At 40.1% G+C, this 19,204-nt stretch overlaps 1 protein-coding gene across 1 annotated transcript in view; it reads right to left on the bottom strand.

The window, feature by feature from the left end:
- ncanb (neurocan b) overlaps positions 1–19,204 on the bottom strand; it is a 147,097-nt gene that overhangs the window by 31,717 nt on the left and 96,176 nt on the right. The window contains exon 11 of the mRNA XM_026305640.2: positions 2,811–2,924. Within this exon, the coding sequence (XP_026161425.1) occupies positions 2,811–2,924 (114 nt within the window). The remainder of the gene's footprint in view (positions 1–2,810; positions 2,925–19,204) is intronic.

Consider the following 19,204-nt stretch of genomic DNA (forward strand, 5'->3'; position numbering starts at 1 on the left):
TCTGTATATTTAAAGTGATGTTTAACCTGCCTGAAACTGAAATACTTAGTATCAGTACAAAGTCATATACTCTATACTCTTTGTAGCTTTTTATGTGGTTGCTTATTTATGACCTGCACCACATGGCGTGAATATTAAAGAGGCAACCGCAACCGGAGACAAATCACAAGAAGTAGTCACCTATGTACCATTTACTGTGGGGAAATATCAAAAAGAGCACTTTAGAATCTGGACTACTGTACGATTAAAGGGCCACTCCAGCAATTAAATATTATAACTTCATGACTTGGCGAACATGCAAAACAAAACTGAAGTAACAGAGGCCAGAACATGCCACTGTTGATAGAGGTCAGGCTTGTAAATAACTGGATATTACATTTGCCATCATACAACAAATAACATCTTTGGTAACACCTTCACTATCTAGTAAATGTCCTTATTAAACTCCACAATGTCATTTTGTAAGTCAAGCTTTCTTTTTTATTGTGTGGTCTCCACACAACATAATCAGAGCTATTTTCCACTTGACAAAGCTCCACCAGAGCCACAAAACACATTATTCAACTGTTTTCACCGCACAGGAAGTTCTCCCATTTCAATTTCAAATGACCAGGCTTAATTTACATCTCACGACTCATATAATTTAGCTACAAACGCTTGAAAGTGTCCAGATCCGTGTACACCATTCCTCAAGTGAGAGACTTTAGCAACTGATGGTAGCACATAGGTGTAAACAAAGGCAGTAAACTGGATGAGGAAACAAAAAGCATTTCCATGAGTTCAACTCAAACACAAATACGACAGCTTAAAAAGACAGAGGTTGATTTGTGTGAACGAGCAACAAAATGGAAAGATAATGTAGAGTTTAGTTTTTTTTCTCTTGTTCTCCAAACGTCATTTTCTCTACTTGATCTTGCTAAAACTACTGTAGTTCCAATTTCCTTCTTTATTCTTTTCTGGCATCATTCACTTCACTCTCTCCCCTCTCTACTGATTGCTGTGTCCACAGTCCCAGATCAGGCCATGGCAGTAAAAACCAGAGGGAGACACTGACAGCCAGAAAAAACACAGATATTCCAAATCACAGCTCTTCTGAGAGATGTGGTCAAAGGTCAAGCTGGACCAGCAGAACTTGTCTTGGTTTTGTATAATACACAGTAGTCGCCATCCTCTTCCCCAGCACTCTCCATCTAAGCTAATGTCCTCTTTTTATGTTTTACAATTTAATTCTACTATTTCTGATGCATAGTTTATATAATCCAGTCATCACACTGATAGTTAGAAGACGAACTCTTTTCTATGGATTTTGTCTGACACTCTGCATAGAGACAACTGCACATCCCTTGTTTAGATTTTGGGCAAGGGCTGCAGAAAAATGTTGGGCATCATCTGTGCTTAAATTCATTATTACATCATATTTTTAAAAATAAAAGATAAAAAGATCTGACTAAAAATAAGCTTTTAAAAATAGCTGTAGCAGTGCAGGCTCCTTTTATTTGGATGGGTCATTAACACTGTTGCCTCACAGCAAGAAGGTTCCTGGTTCGAAATTCATCAGGGGCCTTTCTGTGTGGAGTTTGCATGATCTCCCTGTGCTTGTGTGGGTTTTCTCCAGGTACTCTGGTTTCCTCCCACAGTCCAAAAACATGTATGTCAGGTTGATTGGTGACTCTAAATTGCCCATAGGAGTGAGTGTGAGTGTGTGAGGTTGTTTGTCTCTATGTGGCCCTGTGATGGACTGGTGACCTGTCCAGGGTGTACCCCTGTCTTTCACCCAAAGAGAGCTGGGATAGCTGAGGGCTGTTTGAAAATCTCTTCTTAAAACCCACCTGTTCTCAATGGCCTTTGACACAATCTAAGATGCTGACATTATTTATTTCTTATTTATTTTGATTTTATCTGTCTTATAGTTTATGGTGTTGCTTTTTACTCCTGTTTCATTTTATGTTTTTTATTTTGTACAGCTCTTTGGTCAATTTTAGTTGTTTTTATTAAAGTGCTTATAAAATAAATTTGCAGCTGCAGATAGTATAACTGCTTTTTGCTGGGAGGGATGTTAACACATAATTGGCTGCTCATGTACACTCTCCACGTTTTCTCTTCATTTCCTATAACTAGATAGAGACATTAACAATTACAAAACCTTGCTTACTTAGACCTGCAGGTAAACTTAACTTGCAGTGACAAACATCTCCTTGTATAGAAGAAAACATTAAATATTTGGATGCATCGGGACATAGAATCAACTTGAAAATCAGTTTAGACTGATCAGACTTTTTAAAAAACAATTCTCTTTAACAATCAAGGTTTTTTTTTTATTAGTAATACAATGTTAGCTCAGTGGGGTTTTTTTCAGTTTTGCAGAGACATTCGGTGATGATTTCATGTAACATGCAATCTGTAAACAGCCTCATTCACGGCCCCTGTCTCACAGGGGAATTCCGGTAATGAGGGCTGAAACCAGCTGGACACAGGTGTTCTGTACATAAGCGATACATTATTCCACTGGGTCTCACTATCCCCCTCTGTCTTCTCCTCTTCATCTTTGTCTACATTCATATCCTTATCCCCCCTTTCCCACCTTCTCTGTCTCGATTTAGACATCCTCATTAAGCCCATTGCTGTCCATTACCATTTTTTGTCTCCACATCCTGCTCTTATTCTCCTGTTCCACCTCCTCATAGTCCTCTTTCCACACTGCTCCATTGTCTTTTCCTCCATCTCCATGCTGCCTCCACCCAATATATAATCCTTAAGGAACTGATCTAATGAGTAAAATGAGAAAGCAGTGTTTTGGTCAACATCTTTACCTTTCTCGCAAGTAGCTCCACCATAGCTGGGCAGACAAAGACAGACAAAGGAGTTGATCTCATCGATGCAGGTTCCTCCATTCTGACATGGATTAGACTGACAGTCATCAATGTCTGGGGAGGAAGAGACAGAGAGTCGAGTCAGGTTAGATAAACACACACATGCACGTGTGCATGCGCACACACACACAAACAGAACTTTCCAAATAGCTACCTGCCACAGCTTGTTACTGAACAAATCCCTAAGAGATCAAACTTGTGAAGAGATTAGAGGTGTTTCAGAGAAAGTTATAATTAAAGTGAATTGATTGAGCTTCATCATTGAGTGGTTTGGTGTGCAGCGAAGCGCATAATGCTAATTGCAATGTGTTTGCAGGACGTGCTGCAGTTTTTGCTGTCAAACGTGAGCCACGAGGGGAGGGAGAGTGCAGAGTGGGGTGGAGGGGAGATGAGGCTCAGGAGGACATTGAGCTGGATGAGCTTCCAACTTCACAGGCTGATGCACCAGCTGTCTTTTGCAACAAAAGCTGTGTCCATTTTAATATGCAAAAGTGACCAGATACACAAATGCTTTAGGCCCAATCTGAAAATGAAGCCAGGTATAAAAGCAATATATCCACTCACATGGAAATCAACACACATAGACACATACACATATTTCACAGCAGCGATGCAGGGGTGAGAGTTCTCCTTTCAATTAAAAATGCTAACTATATTTGTCTGCCTGATCTGAGCCTGGGGGCAAAATCATTAAAACTAAAGCTGGTATCCCAATCCTCACAATGCAATCACAACAGCTGAGTGAGAAAATTTTGGTTCAAGGTTTTTTTTTCGGTGTGGTGAAAATACACCACTTTCTGACTATTGCTATATTTAACATACCAAACATCTGAACCGCTGTAATTTCAGATTTACAGTGTAAGTAATGATATTAAATATGACTACATAAATAAAAATCCCTGAATCAACCTTGCAAGAAGTCTGTGTAATTGAAATCTGCTGTATGATGAAGGATAGACATTGAAAATATCCCTCCCTCTACACAGCAGATGAGCAGGTTGCCAGTACAGCTGTTTGATACAAGAAAAAACAAAACTACTGAGCCTAATATGAGCCAGCATCTGGCCATTAAGCACCCTGTGGATTTTAGGAGCAATGGGGTCAATACAGTACAGTTCTGAACATCAGCTATTAGAAGAACCGCAAGAGGCAGACAGATATTATCTATGACAAGAACCAAGAAGCTGGCATTGTAGACTTCTGCAGGTTCACAGACATTTGAAGAATTGTAAACACAAAGATGGTCAATACATATTGACCAAATCAATCTTTAAAATAAATAAATAAAAAATTTCCCAATTTTCTTCAGACCTTTGTGAGTTTGATGAGATCGAGATCCAGGAACTGGATTTGGATAGGATTGGACCAACAATTTTTTTTTCTGTAACTTTCAGCCCAGTCTTCATCAGTGTTTGAGATTAGCTTGGTGGTTATGGAGATATCACTGAGTATGCAGCTGTTTCCACAAGATAACAGGTGGTCATATGAAAGATGCAACTGAAAGGGCTGAGTATTTTTGTTAAACTACTACTGTCAAGGTCTAGAGTTAAAGATCCTCTCTAAATGAAGCAGTAATTACCAAAACCATTTTGAGTGGAGGGGAACTTTCCTGTGGCTTTCATCATAAATCGAAATAACAGATTTTTATAAAAATAGATAAGTACCACAGTGTACTACATAGCTACGACAGTATCTGTGTATGTATGCTTTCCTCTCCTCAAACAGACCAATAAGGGCCAGAGCACAGCAGGCATGTCCACTCAAAGTCCACACTGCCCAACCGGTTTAATGAGAGAAGCATCCAACTTATGCAGGTGGCAGTGTGTGTGCATGTATTTCTGCATTTGTATGTGTGTGTGACCATCACTTGCTGGCTCACTCCCCAGTAAAACAAAATTGGGCCTGGGCACTAGTACAGTCTCCAGGGAGTCGAGGAGAGCAGTGCTCCACTTATATGCTGGCAGAGAAATGGATGGGGGCATAAACAGGTGCCAGCCACTGTGGTAATTGCTGGGTGCAGCTAACACACTAGTGATGCTACTAGCTTCTCCGACATTATTCATTTGAATCTGTCAGCAGAAGCAGTAAATGAATGTGAAAAACTATTGTGGTTATCATAATGGCAGAGAAGACACAAGTATGAAATGGTGGTTTAAATGTGGTTTACCACTGATTGTATAAAAAAAAAAAAGATTGGGTGGGAATGTCTGATAGTGACCTGCTCTTGGTGTGTATCCCCATCTGTCTCTGTGTCTTATCTGAGCAGAGGTGGTGAATTTGAGGATGGAGGATGGGGACATGGACAGGAATATGGGGGAAGATAGTGAGGCAGCAACCAGACAAACTGGGGGTGGTGTCGTTTGACAGAATATCTGGAGGCTTAGTGTAGGCATGTGTCAAAACCGGGGTATTAATAATTGAAAAGGGACGTCGAAAGAGACAGAGACAGAGACAGAGAGAGGGAAAGAGATATCAGCAATCAGAAAGCAGGTGGGAGAAGGCCCTGGGCCAGCCTTTCTCCGCTTCCCTTTAGGGATTATTTTATTCAATAAATCAAATTTCATTCCTATTACCTGTATGGTCAACATCCAGTCCAAGACCAACTCCACAGTCCTGTCCTTCTGTTTCTGACTTTGCTACCTCTGGAGGGTCTTATTCTACTCTATAACAGTGGGATTTACACTTTCAATTCCCACCCCAGCCAAAGAGATTGTGAATGTTGGCCAAATAAAAAGTAAACAGCTCTTTCTCCATTTTATAAATGAGACCTCAACAGCAATCAGCAATTTCATGGCTATGAATCCTTATGGGTTTAGCCAGGAAGAGTCCAGCAGAGAAAGAGAGTCGACTCAAAGGGCAATAAAGGCTTGGAGAGAGAAATCGATATTTCAGCCAAGGACTGGCATGCATTAAAACATGGTATATTATTTTAGTGGTCTAATAACGATGCCATAAAGAGTATGGGATGGTTCCACATCAGGGAATGTCCCATTCTATAATTTTCACATCATATCCTGCATTGTTAGGAAGGACGTGATTATTGAAAAGGTCAAACTCTGTCAAGCCTACAGCAAACTAATACTGCAAACTATACATCAGATACAGGCCATTTTACTTTTAAGAATGAGAGAATGGAGAACAGCCTGAGCTCAAATAATGAGCCAGGATCCAGGCAAACAGTGGCTTTCTAGATAAAAGACATTCGGTTTAAATCACATAGCAGGAATTTAAGTGAATGTGAGACTCTTGGGATGTCTATGGATTATTTAAAAAAAAAAAAAAACAGACACAAATATCAGTTTTGGCTTCTTCACATAGATTACTTATATTTCTTTGTTATCTTTGGGATTAAGCAATGTTCGAATCAGACTGACTGCGGTGGGTAACTTGGTCCATGTAAATCAAAGCTGATTTTTTCTGATCTTTGATGCTAAAAAGGAATACTGAAAATTTTAAGTTGTCTGGGACTTTAATTTCCCCTGAATATCCAGTGTTTTGACCTTGCTACAGTGATGCATATGTGTACGAGTACACTGTGACATCACTGCTGGGTGCACTTACTGGTGAAAAAGTTACCTATTAATCACTGATAATACATTTTGCAAGCTAAGAGAAGATGACTTTTCTTCAAACAGTGAAATAAATACTGGTTCAGAGCTTTTCGTGGAAAATAAGGAAAATTCTTTTATTTGGTCATTCTTTTGATTTTGTAAGTGTAAGTTATTTTGCAAATGTTTTTTAAGCCAAACACTCACAAGCATTTACACATAAATAAAAGAAATATCAAAGTGAAATGTATTTGACATTTTTTTTTTTTCCTGACAGTTTTCGGCTTTGACACAAAAATAGCTACACTTTTCTGTGCACCAGTCTTAAAAGGCTTATTCTTATTGTGATTTTAAATGATTGCTATTCCTTTGATTAGGTGTTTGCTATGTGCAACAGAGAGGAAGTAGAGATGCAGGCTGCTGATTATGAATGCCAAAACTACTAGAAACATCTATTTAGAGGGTCAGGATTGCAGCCATTTTCCTGTCAACCTAACAGGTTGTCTGGGAGCATTGAAATTCAGTTCTGCATCTGACTGTTTTTTGTAGAGTAATTTGAGGGAAACATCTGAAGTAGTGGGAATAGTGTTTCTGTAAAATGTCTTATAGCATTGACTCCAAACAAAAATCTGTTTATTAGGTGAAGAAACAAAATGAACAGCCATGATGCAAAAAGTTGAAGAGACAAAAAATGGTTATAGAGAGAAATAAAATCCTTAATGAGGAAATATTTAAAGAAAAATTCCAAAGGTGTCATTGTGCATACATTTACAGAACAATGTGCATTTCTGGACAAATGCAGCAGAAGTGTGTTGATTTATTTTGGAAGTACACATGTACAGATAAGCAAATAGAGGATGAAAAATGAGTGAAGGAAATCTCCACACCAAACTTCTGTTGGTGGCAGACATGGACTTTTGAAAGCCAGCCAGTTTGTCTTAACAAACTGCAAAAGCACATTTTTCTCTGTAGACTAAATGCCAGACGTACAGATCAAACAGCAGTCTGATCAATTACACTGAGAACCTTTGAACCAGTAAATGCCACCCAGAGACTTCACATCTGACAGGGTGGGATGGAGGGCACGAAGGGACAATATTAATGTGACAGAGGAAGAAATTTTTGCCAGCTCCATGGAAGAAAACACACATTCATGCAACACACATGCTACAACAACACACACACATTGAGAAACAATGTTCTAACGAACACACTTATTACCAGTATGCCCCCTTATCAACCAAGAGCAGTGACAGATCTGGTCACCCTTTTTACATTCGCCTAATTGCCTTCAAACCACAGCCAACATTATGTAAAAATAAATTGACATGACATCCTCTAAAATGGAGGCTTTGAAATGGAAATGTTTGTCACACAAAGGTTTTTGCTGAAAGGCTCTTTGTGTTTGTCATCCTTCACTGTGTGAGACCCTGAATGATTGACTTTCTTTAGCTAGCCGAGGGGCATTGACATTTCCATGCCCTTCTACAAAGATGGATACCGTTCTGCATTGCCCACTCAGCGGACCATGTTGTGTTGTGTCAATAACTATAATGTTGATGTGTGCAGTATGGGTATACTGTGATTTATGTGAAAGTATGCATGTGTTTAAGGACAGTGAGGGAATATTGCAGGAGCGAAAGAGTTGGTTTAGCAACATTTATGTTTACATAGTGACTGCAGTGGAGAAACATAACAATCAATGATGAATATACTGTACTTCTACTGCAGTATTACTGTGACATATAATATTTCTGCAGAAGTCTACTAAGTTTATAAAGCTTTTAAAATCTGTTCAATTCCAGGCCTAGGAAGCATTAAAAGTAGATTTTTGCTATTGCTATTTTATCTTTGAAGCAGATGAACCATAATAAAGGTTTATTTATTTTTAACAGGATTTGTGCCCTGTCCCAAAAATAGGTTTTCTCTATGGTCTCAAAAGGTTGGTGGTGCGCAGGAATAATCAACAATCAAATTTCAAGTTCATTTTAAGATTTTTTTTACTTAAAACTACCTACTGTATTTTCTATTCATGAAATGATTTGGTTTTAACATGGTATCTCAAAGATAATTGAAAATTATTCTATGACATAATTTCAATTCAACTTATAGGCAGGCTATGTAAATATGTATAGAAAATAAATCTAACTTTTCACCACGCTGGATTTCCATTGTCTCAATCACTTTAATGAGCGATTTTAAAGAAAAATATCTATTTTTGCTTGCTTGAAACTTTAACTACTAACACCAGAGACACTAACGGCAGAGACACTTTAACCATTAACGGCAGAGACACTTTAACTACTAACGGCAGAGACACTAACGGCAGAGACACTTTAACCACTAACGGCAGAGACACTTTAACCACTAACGGCAGAGACACTTTAACTACTAACGGCAGAGACACTTTACTAACGGCAGAGACACTTTAACTACTAACGGCAGAGACACTAACGGCAGAGACACTTTAACCATTAACGGCAGAGACACTTTAACTACTAACGGCAGAGACACTAACGGCAGAGACACTTTAACTACTAACGGCAGAGACACTAACGGCAGAGACACTTTAACCACTAACGGCAGAGACACTTTAACCACTAACGGCAGAGACACTTTACTAACGGCAGAGACACTTTAACTACTAACGGCAGAGACACTAACGGCAGAGACACTGTAACCACTAACGCCGGAGACACTTTAACTACTAACGGCAGAGACACTTTACTAATGGCAGAGACACTTTACTAACAGCAGAGACACTAACGGCAGAGACACTGTAACCACTAACGCCGGAGACACTTTAACTACTAACGGCAGAGACACTTTACTAACGGCAGAGACACTTTACTAACGGCAGAGACACTTTAACTACTAACGGCAGAGACACTTTAACCATTAACGGCAGAGACACTTTAACCATTAACGGCAGAGACACTTTAACTACTAACGGCAGAGACACTTTACTAACGGCAGAGACACTTTACTAACGGCAGAGACACTTTAACTACTAACGGCAGAGACACTTTAACCATTAACGGCAGAGACACTTTAACTACTAACGGCAGAGACACTTTACTAACGGCAGAGACACTTTACTAACGGCAGAGACACTTTAACTACTAACGGCAGAGACACTAACGGCAGAGACACTTTAACCATTAACGGCAGAGACACTTTAACTACTAACACCAGAGACACTAACGGCAGAGACACTTTAACTACTAATGGCAGAGACACTGTAACCACTAACGCCGGAGACACTTTAACTACTAACGGCAGAGACACTTTACTAACGGCAGAGACACTTTACTAACGGCAGAGACACTTTACTAACGGCAGAGACACTTTAACTACTAACGGCAGAGACACTTTAACCATTAACGGCAGAGACACTTTAACTACTAACGGCAGAGACACTTTACTAACGGCAGAGACACTTTACTAACGGCAGAGACACTTTAACTACTAACGGCAGAGACACTAACGGCAGAGACACTTTAACCATTAACGGCAGAGACACTTTAACTACTAACACCAGAGACACTAACGGCAGAGACACTTTAACTACTAATGGCAGAGACACTGTAACCACTAACGCCGGAGACACTTTAACTACTAACGGCAGAGACACTTTACTAACGGCAGAGACACTTTACTAACGGCAGAGACACTAACTACTAACGGCAGAGACACTTTAACCATTAACGGCAGAGACACTTCAACCATTAACGGCAGAGACACTTTAACCATTAACGGCAGAGACACTTTAACTACTAACGGCAGAGACACTTTACTAACGGCAGAGACACTTTAACTACTAACGGCAGAGACACTTTAACCATTAACGGCAGAGACACTTTACTAACGGCAGAGACACTTTAACTACTAACGGCAGAGACACTAACAGTAGAGACACTTTAACCATTAACGGCAGAGACACTTTAACTACTAACGGCAGAGACACTTTAACCACTAACGGCAGAGACACTTTAACTACTAACGGCAGAGACACTTTAATAAATCATCTTGACTAGAGTTTGCTGTTCATCATCTCAAGGTGTGTTTAAAAGCTGTTCTGAAGCTTTTGATCACATTGCATGATCCTCCTGCCCAGATAAAGTTTTCTCAAAGCTCCAGGACAGCTATTAACTGCTGGTCAAGACCAAACTTTCAGTCTTAACTTTTAAGCCAACATGGACAAGTACATATTTGTACTCTAGCAGTGTGTCTGCTAGCACTTTTAAATATGTGTGGATGTTTGTGATACGTGTGTGTCTCTGCTGTACACTGGTGTCCTAGGCCTTCAGCTATGTTTGGGTGCGGGTGGATTACAAAGGGATCAGGATCAGCAGGGAGAAGAGGAAACAGATGAGCTACACAGCTGCTCTGATACAGCCCAAGGCTCTGTGCTGCTCTCCAGAGAGCAGCGAAACGCTGATCAACTTATCAGAGGATCCACAGTCTGGAGGATAGTCATTCATTTTAGGAATTCGGGTGAAAACAGACAAAAACGTGTCTTTCTTTTTACTTGTGTAAGATGTTAGGATGAACAGGGATGTGTTACCTCACCACTAGCCCCAGATGCAATTACATTTTGGGTCCCAGATGAAGTACTGAGAGCTGCACACGCAGGCAATGATCCAAGTTATCTGGGTTTACAAGGTTTCTGTGTGCGTTGAGGGAAGCAAGCTTTAAACCTGCCTAGGTAACCCCCCTCTCCCCCTCATACACACACACACACACACACACACACACACAAACTCACAAAGCTAAAACAAAAAACACAGCAACATGAAATTCAAACTTACATGAAAGCAAAAGATTCATCTAAATTTGTATGCTGCACTGTGAATATGCGAACCTGTTGGTGGCGTGTGTCCACCATATGCTTCAGACAGGTCTTTGCTTTGGTTGACAGTGCTGCTGCAACATTCACAACAGCCTGGGAAAATGTAATGAGGTAAAGTGTCATAACACCTCCAATCTCTCTGCAAGCCTTGATTTCTGACAGCCTGACTCTGCTGATGATATGTGTGTGTGTGTGTGTGTGTGTGTATTCACTGGCTCCATGTTCAGTGTCTGTTTATGTTTTGTGTGGGAGGGGGCCAGTGGCCAGGGAAAGGAATCCAGGGACAGGAGAAGCAGAGTAAGCTGCCACAATGCCGTCTGTATCACTTTCTATTTCGGGCTTCTCACAGAAGGAAAAAGAAAGAAACTGGGGACATGACGGGAAATGCAGACGAGATCCAGAGAATCATTAGTAGATGTGGCCTCCTTATTCTTACTTTCCCCTCCTTTCTTCTCTGTTTTCTTCATTTCCTTTGTATCACTTCCCCTTGTTCATTTCCCTTTCTCCTCCTCCTGTCATTGCCTTCCATACTTCCTTTTCATTAGTCACTTCCGAGTCACTTCCATTTGTATCCCTCCCTCTGAGACAATCCTAAATGACAAGCTTATTCTCCTCCTCCCTGTGAGTCTTACTGGTCTAATTTCCTTTGAGTTAGGAGGGTTTCTAGGTGTCCCTTTAGCGCTGCTCATGTTAGCATTGGCAGGGTCCCTCTTGGCTGCGTGGGGTCTGGCCTTTTTCCTTGACAACTTTATCTGCCTGAGACACCCAGGATGTGAGCATTACCACACCTCAGCTCAGCTTAAAGACGCTGCACACCCAACTCTTAAAACAAATTGCTTATACGGTCATTTTCTCTCCTTTCCTCTGCTGTTTCCTCCTCCCTTTCTTCCATCTGGCTTCCTTCTTTACTTCTTTCCACCGTTTTTAATTTCCTGTCATCATTTTTCTCAACATTCCTATCTTCTTTCTGCACCCTACCTCAAGACTCTGTTGCTTTCTGCCTCCTTTCCATCCCTTTTATATTTTACCCTTCCATGCTCCCTATGATCTTTCCCTGCCTTTTTCCTTCTTTCCTTCCTTCCTTACTTCCTCGCTTACTACTCTCTTGGTCCTTACATTCGGGAGTGTGCACACTTAAAAAATATATTAACTACTCTTAAAGTAGAGCAGATCCCCAGAGGGGTGAATGACAGGCTATTCTCTGCCTTTTGTCGCTATTTCTGACATACTTAAAGAGGAAACAGTAGAGTGAAATTATCTATTTTTTCCTTAGCCCTGTCAGAATCAATTAATCACTGACAGTGAATTATATAAGGAAGTGTTTCTGAGTCAGGGAGCTCTGATGTTTAATCTTTAAAACTGTTTCTGAAAATAAATGGCTTGTGGTAAATCTTAAGGGGGAATTATTTACTGATTTTCAGCTAATTTGGGTTTGACAGCCAGTGATACTCAGGCCCAGTCAGGGACTTTATCGTCTCAATCATCTGTGCTGTCTCTTTCTCTTTTATGGCATCCAGATATATTTTTGTCTTATTTTGCACTGCGTTATCATACAGTACATTTGCGATGCATCTTCCAAAGAACAGAAAGATAAGAACACACAGCAAAAGTGAGAACATTTGGATGTCCTTTGGTTCAAGCACACATATGGCTTCGGAAAGATTTGAGAAAAAATATCTGACTGTGCTTTCCCTTACAAATAATTTGGGTAGGATTTAAAATTGTAATGATTTTCCAAATACTAGTTGTGAAACACATTATTTATGAACTAAGTTGAGTTGTTCCTTTTCATTGTGCTCTGTGTGGGAAACAGATTTCAGACATCAGTTTATATTACTCAAATATTATAATGGTGGTATTATATGTACTGATAACAGCTCTATCCTTCTCCAGCTGTTGTAATAATACCAAGAAAACCTTGGTAGGTTCTGCTGTAGCTGCTTAATCTTAAGCACAGACAGACAGGACAGACTGCTTCAAAGCTCTGAATCCTCAAGGTCTCAGTTCAGAGGTTTTAAGGTTCTACCCTAAGCTTAACACAACATGATGCAATTCAAAGTTTAACTGGTAGATCTTGGGAGTTCTGCCTCACCATCTGTCCTTTACTCATGTACACCTGCAAGCTACCTGAAACTGGCATGAGGTGATCACTTACATACACACATAAACACCATTGTGTTGGCACTTTCATAAATATTAACAAATGTTAGACGGCTGTCTCGTCTCCCACAAAACCATTTTTAACCAAAATGTAAAAGGAAATTATTTATCTATAGCTTGGTGAATTGGCCTTAAACTATCACTTTGTACAAGAACTATATAAAGTTATGATTAAAAAAGTTTGTCTTGCTATTCAAAATGACAATCTTGAAAATTGGGAGTTTAATATACAAATAAATTATTCTGCCCTACTACAAGTTAGAAAGTGCCCTGTGGATGTTTATTTGAAACAACCAAAAGTGTCATTTAAAATTAAATATATTCTATGAAAGACCACATGACCTAGTATGTGTGTGTGCATATTTCTAAGTATATATGAATAGTTTATATGACAGTATAAAGTGATCCATATTTTTACTTGACTTAATAAGTTTTTGTCCCAGTGTGCAGGTGCTTGTTTGTTTGAATGTGTGTGTAGCCTTGTGTTTGTGAAACGTTGATAAGTTCCTCACTGTGTAAATTCCAGTTCCCAGTTTTCATGGGAAATCAATTTGCCATGCGTTCTACGTGGCCAGCCTTTATATGGTTGACTTCCCCCTACAGCTGTCACCTAGTGTATACAGAGTCAGTGCCTCCATCAATCCAGGACTACACACACACACACACACACACAAAGAGAAACACATGGTATGGTATGGAGAGCTGAGTCAAACACATATCAGCTGCACACATTCATTCACTGTACCTGACACTTCATTTGACAAGTAAATTACAAATAGGAATTGTAAAGATGAGGCAACTCAAGGTGGCAAATGAGTGAGTGCATGTGTATGGGACAGGGCAAAAAATGAAAAATATGTGAGTGTGTGTGTACATGACTTTCTATGGTTGTGTGGATACATTTTACTGTCATACCACTTTTGTGTGCACATTTTAGCATTGTGAGGACATTTGGCCAGTCCTCACAACTTCAAATGGTTTTTTGAGGGTTAGGAGTTGGTTTTAGAGTTAGGGTTAGAATCAGGTTTGGGATGAGGTTAGGGTTAGACATTTAGTTGTGATGGTTAGGGTTAGGGTCTGGGATCTAGTGTTATGTCGGTGAGCGTCCTCACAACTATAGTGAGACATGACTGATTGTGTGTGTGTGTGTGTGATGGAGAGAGAAAATGAAAAAGAGATAAAGAGAGAGAGGTGAGTCCTGGCAAGTTGGTCTGCAGCTCATTAATCTGCAGGTGTGTTTATACATAAGAAACTACATGCTGCACTCACGCTGACACAAACTAAGAGCTCTGTAGCTCATTCTCATTCAGTGCTGCAGCACAGTATGTCCTGTGTTTCTCATTATCTTGAGGAGTTGGAGAGGAAGCAGAGTCCGTGCTGATTAAAAACCGGGAAATTATGCCATACAGCCATCTCTTATCTAATGTGAACAGAGCTCAACTGTACACTGGTGCACACCTGCAGGTGCTTGAGGTTGAGTCTGCATGAGCCTATACCTGAGTTTCCATGTGCAAGTGTTTGCTGCTCAATTTTTGTGTTAGATCACAACTTTGTGTATGACTCCATTTGTGTGTACTGAGCAGTTTGTGTCTGCATGTGTCTATGTAGGGTTCAGGTTCAGGCTGAGTAGCTCCAGTCAGGCTCTCCTGGTGGTGTTAGCAGGGTTTTGTAAGACTATGCATGTTGGTGGTGGTGGAGGTGATGGGGGATATAGCCACTCATAATGCTGATGTAGAAATCCAGTGGTGTGGATTAATTAATGAGGCATGTGAATACAAACTGAGCCAACCAATCACAGAGACAAGCCTCAGGCCATCAGTCACACAGACTCTACTATTTGTGCATTTACTGCCACATCCAGCCTCGTGCACGGTTTATCTGAGTCACTGTGCTGAGTTGAGGTTGTGCCATTGTCAGATTGCTAACGTGAATATTTCACTACAAAAAGGTTCAATAAACCACTAGAGGTTCCTGTGTTCTTATTTAGCATATATTTGAAGGTTAAAAAAAGTGATTAACCATTTCATTGCTTCATATCTTCTTATTTTCTGTGCATTCTGGGAGTCTCTGACCACTTTTACAGTGCTGACTTGTGCAATGACAGGAAAAGAAATTTATCACATGCATCTCTACTTAGATTTTGTTGGTTTAATGCATAGACATTTGTTTTGGGGTATGTAATTGTAATGTTCGAGGTATCTTATTAACTCCTTACCCTACTTATTGAATGACATGACTGCACTCCAATCTTGGAGATTAAGACCTGCATGTAGATTAGTGGAATGGTTCCGTGTATTTGGAAATACGCTTTGTATTCTTGCCAAGAGCTAAATGAGAAGATTAACACCACTCCCATGTCAGTGTGGTTAATATGCAGCATGTCAGCTTATCTTAGCATGAAGGTGTCATTTCTTGGCTTGGAGCAGTGACCTACCGGTACATTGTTGTCACCATGAGGTTCTCGGGCAAAGAGAAGTCAGGTCTAGAAATAGTCCACATAGATCTGGCATTCATACAGTTTAATTTTTGTGTGAATTAAACAAAGAAGATGTGTAAATTAGTGACCAATAGGTGACATAGGCAGTTTACCTGTTCCCTTATACTAAGCTATGTTAAACAGCTGCTGCTGATAATGATGTATTTATCTTTCATTGAGTACATGAGGTATTTCAATTTCTCATCTAACTTTTAGCAAGAAGGTAAATACGTGTGGGACAATCTATGCTTGATGAACAGCCTTACAGAGTTTTGACTTCACACATATTCAAAAACAATGTTCTGACCACATGGATGCAGTCTGAGCTGCTTTTTGGGCAATAGGCTATTTAAAGGAACGACTACAGCTGAAAAGTTGTTCCAGTTACATCCCTTGACAAGGTCAGACTCCATTATTTGATGCTGCATGTTAGTGTTAGTGGCTTAAGAAAGGCATCATCGAACACAAGTTCTGAAACACCAGATTCGTGGTGGTATAGTAATTTGTCAGGACTGGGGAATTGATAAGACTCTCCAGTAAAACCTAAAATTTCAATTTCCCATAGTCAACCCAAGTATGACTGTCTTGTGTTATGTTGGCTGTTGCACTGGATGTGAGCAATGTGTACACAGTGCATTCTGTCAGCCTGTGGCCATAGCTGGATGTAATATAGAAAGAAAACTTCTACTTTTCTTTCTATATTACAAGAAAGAGCAAAGTCCAGAACATATTGACCTATGTAACTGCTAAAACTTAGAGGATTTGGAGCCAAACATATAAATCCATTCCATCATTAATGAAGGAATGAATGAGGTGTCTGGAGGGAAGCAGTATGGCAGCACCAGCCCATTCCATCTGTCTTCCTCTACATACCCTTGCAACTCACTGAGAATCTATCTATCTGCTGCCTTCTTTCTTTCTTTTATCCTTTCTTGAGCCCACAGGTTTGGTCCATATAGTTTCTATCTGGTACAATACCAGCAGATTTGGGAACATAAATATCACTTTCTGCTTCAAATCACACCGTGTCACATTACTGGGGATCTGCTTACAAATATCATGACAATCTGTGTATGTACAATAAACAATCCATTATCCCCAGTTGCAAGATGTCCTTCCTGTTTGCCTTCAACCCCTTTGACCTCCTCACTCAGATCTCTGTGATGCAAGATTAGAGGTTAGGGGCAGGTGATATTAATAGCTCCAACCTCATGAATCTTTCAGACTCAATCATATGAGCTGATGTGAGAGAAGTTGGTCCCAGAGGATGAATTAGTTAATACAGACCCCAGTGGGGGCGTTTTTCTTTTTAAACAGTTATTCATTAGCTCTTCATATATTTGGATAGACCAAAACAGGTGTGTGCATCTGTGGGAGGCCAGATCTGTGTGAGAGGAACAGAGTTATAAACAAATAAAACATAGTAAAAAGAAAAATATCTTTTGTGCACACCCTTGTGAGCATATTTGGGAATTCGAGCATGCAGGTGAGTGAGCGCGTGAGTTTGAATACGTTTCATTCAGAGGCATTTCTGTATGAATAATTGTATTGGCCTTTGACAGGAAAATATAGAGCGAGAGAGAGAGAGAGAGAGAAAGTGATGGAAGCACAGAGCCAGGGAGAGCGGGGTGGGGGTTATGGGTTGTCGGGGAGTGCGGAAGGGTGTCAGGAAATGAAATGTGTTATTTGGGAGAAATGCTGGGTGGGTGAGTGGGATGAGGGGGGCTACAGGCTTATTTTCACCCCAATTTCTGCTCTGCGCCACAATTTCAATACTGTGCTATACTGTAGGTCTTGCCAAAGAGCAACACGCTGGAGGAGCAGGGGGAGGAAGACTGGGGGGCAGGGAGATGGAGTGGGTCGGACAGAGGAAAGAAAAATGAGAAAAAGAGTTATAGAAGTGGGGGAAATATTTTGAGACAAAAGAAAAAAAGAAAATAGGGAAAAAAATGAGAAAAGGGGATGAAAGAGTGGCAACGGGGACAAATATATGAAGATGTGGTCAGAGAAATAAATAAGGAAAAGAAAAATCGCATTTGATAAAAAAAGTGCAGCGAGGGGATAGAGAGCAGGGGAGAGGAAGGAAGTGGGAGAGAAGACTCAGATATAATCACTGTGATTGGAAACGAGGCCAGAGAGTGTGGGGTGGTGCAAAATAATATTAAAAAAACATCAGGTATGCTTCTTTTTGAGCAAAATATCAACTTGATGACACTGGTGTGTGCCCAGATACTGTAGAAGGTATTATTATTCCATTTATTTTGCTGCAACTGATACTAGACTTCTTAAAATCAACTCTGACCAGACATCACTGGAGTTTATTAGCAGTGGTGGCACACACTCTGGTTGTTGTTTCTAACTGATTTGCTTGAGGATTTGTTGGACAGCAGAGAAGAAATAAAAGGGAGATGCAGATAAGGAGGGAAAAGAAATAGTCCTTGTCATTTTAGCCAAACCGTTGATCCTTTCTGAAGTAGCTCAGGTGCTGTTATCTCCTCTAATTCATCATCCAAACGACAGAGAAAATGAAGGAGGGGAATCCACATAGGGCCATGAGAATGATGGATGGAGAGGAAGAGGAACGTAGGGCAAAAGGCAGGAAGAGAGAATAGTGCGATCAGAATAATTTCCTCCTTTTAAGTGGATCATTTGCCGTCTTGACCTCACAACACTTTCTGAATTTGAAATACAAAAGATGCATTTCATCTACCAGCTGTTAGCTGTGATTCTGTTGCCGTGATTAAACCTGTCCATTTGTGTCTGTCTCTATTTGTTGGTTAACCCAGATGCAGATGAATGACTCGCAGCTCAACATTATTTACCTGTCTGCTCTCTCTCTCTTTCTCCTGACAGATGGACTGACTAATGGGCTGACAGAGGTCTTTCTGAAGAACAAACTGCAGTTGACCAGAAATAATTTCCCTAACTCCTGCTCCACTTAGAATCACTTTGATTTTGTTGACCTGTGTTTAGAGGCACACTGAGACAGGTTAATGCACTTCCTCTACAGCAAACCGCATTTGAACTAAACAGAAATAGCTGCTGCTGTCAAAAATAATCATTTTTAGAATCCTGAACACAATATAAATGGAAAACAATAAGAAATACTCTCTACTGACAAAATAAATCTCTTAACACCGATAACATCAACAATCTACTTGTTGGCTCTTGAACCTAACAAAAAAAAAATACCTTAACCCACTTCTAACCTTGTTATATGAAAAAGTTTACTCTCGACACAGGCTGCAACAAAAGTAACTCTGACAGTGTTCATAGGGCCTCATTAAATTAACTGATG

Source organism: Mastacembelus armatus, chromosome 4, assembly GCF_900324485.2.
Source record: "Mastacembelus armatus chromosome 4, fMasArm1.2, whole genome shotgun sequence".
Lineage (NCBI taxonomy): Eukaryota > Metazoa > Chordata > Actinopteri > Synbranchiformes > Mastacembelidae > Mastacembelus > Mastacembelus armatus.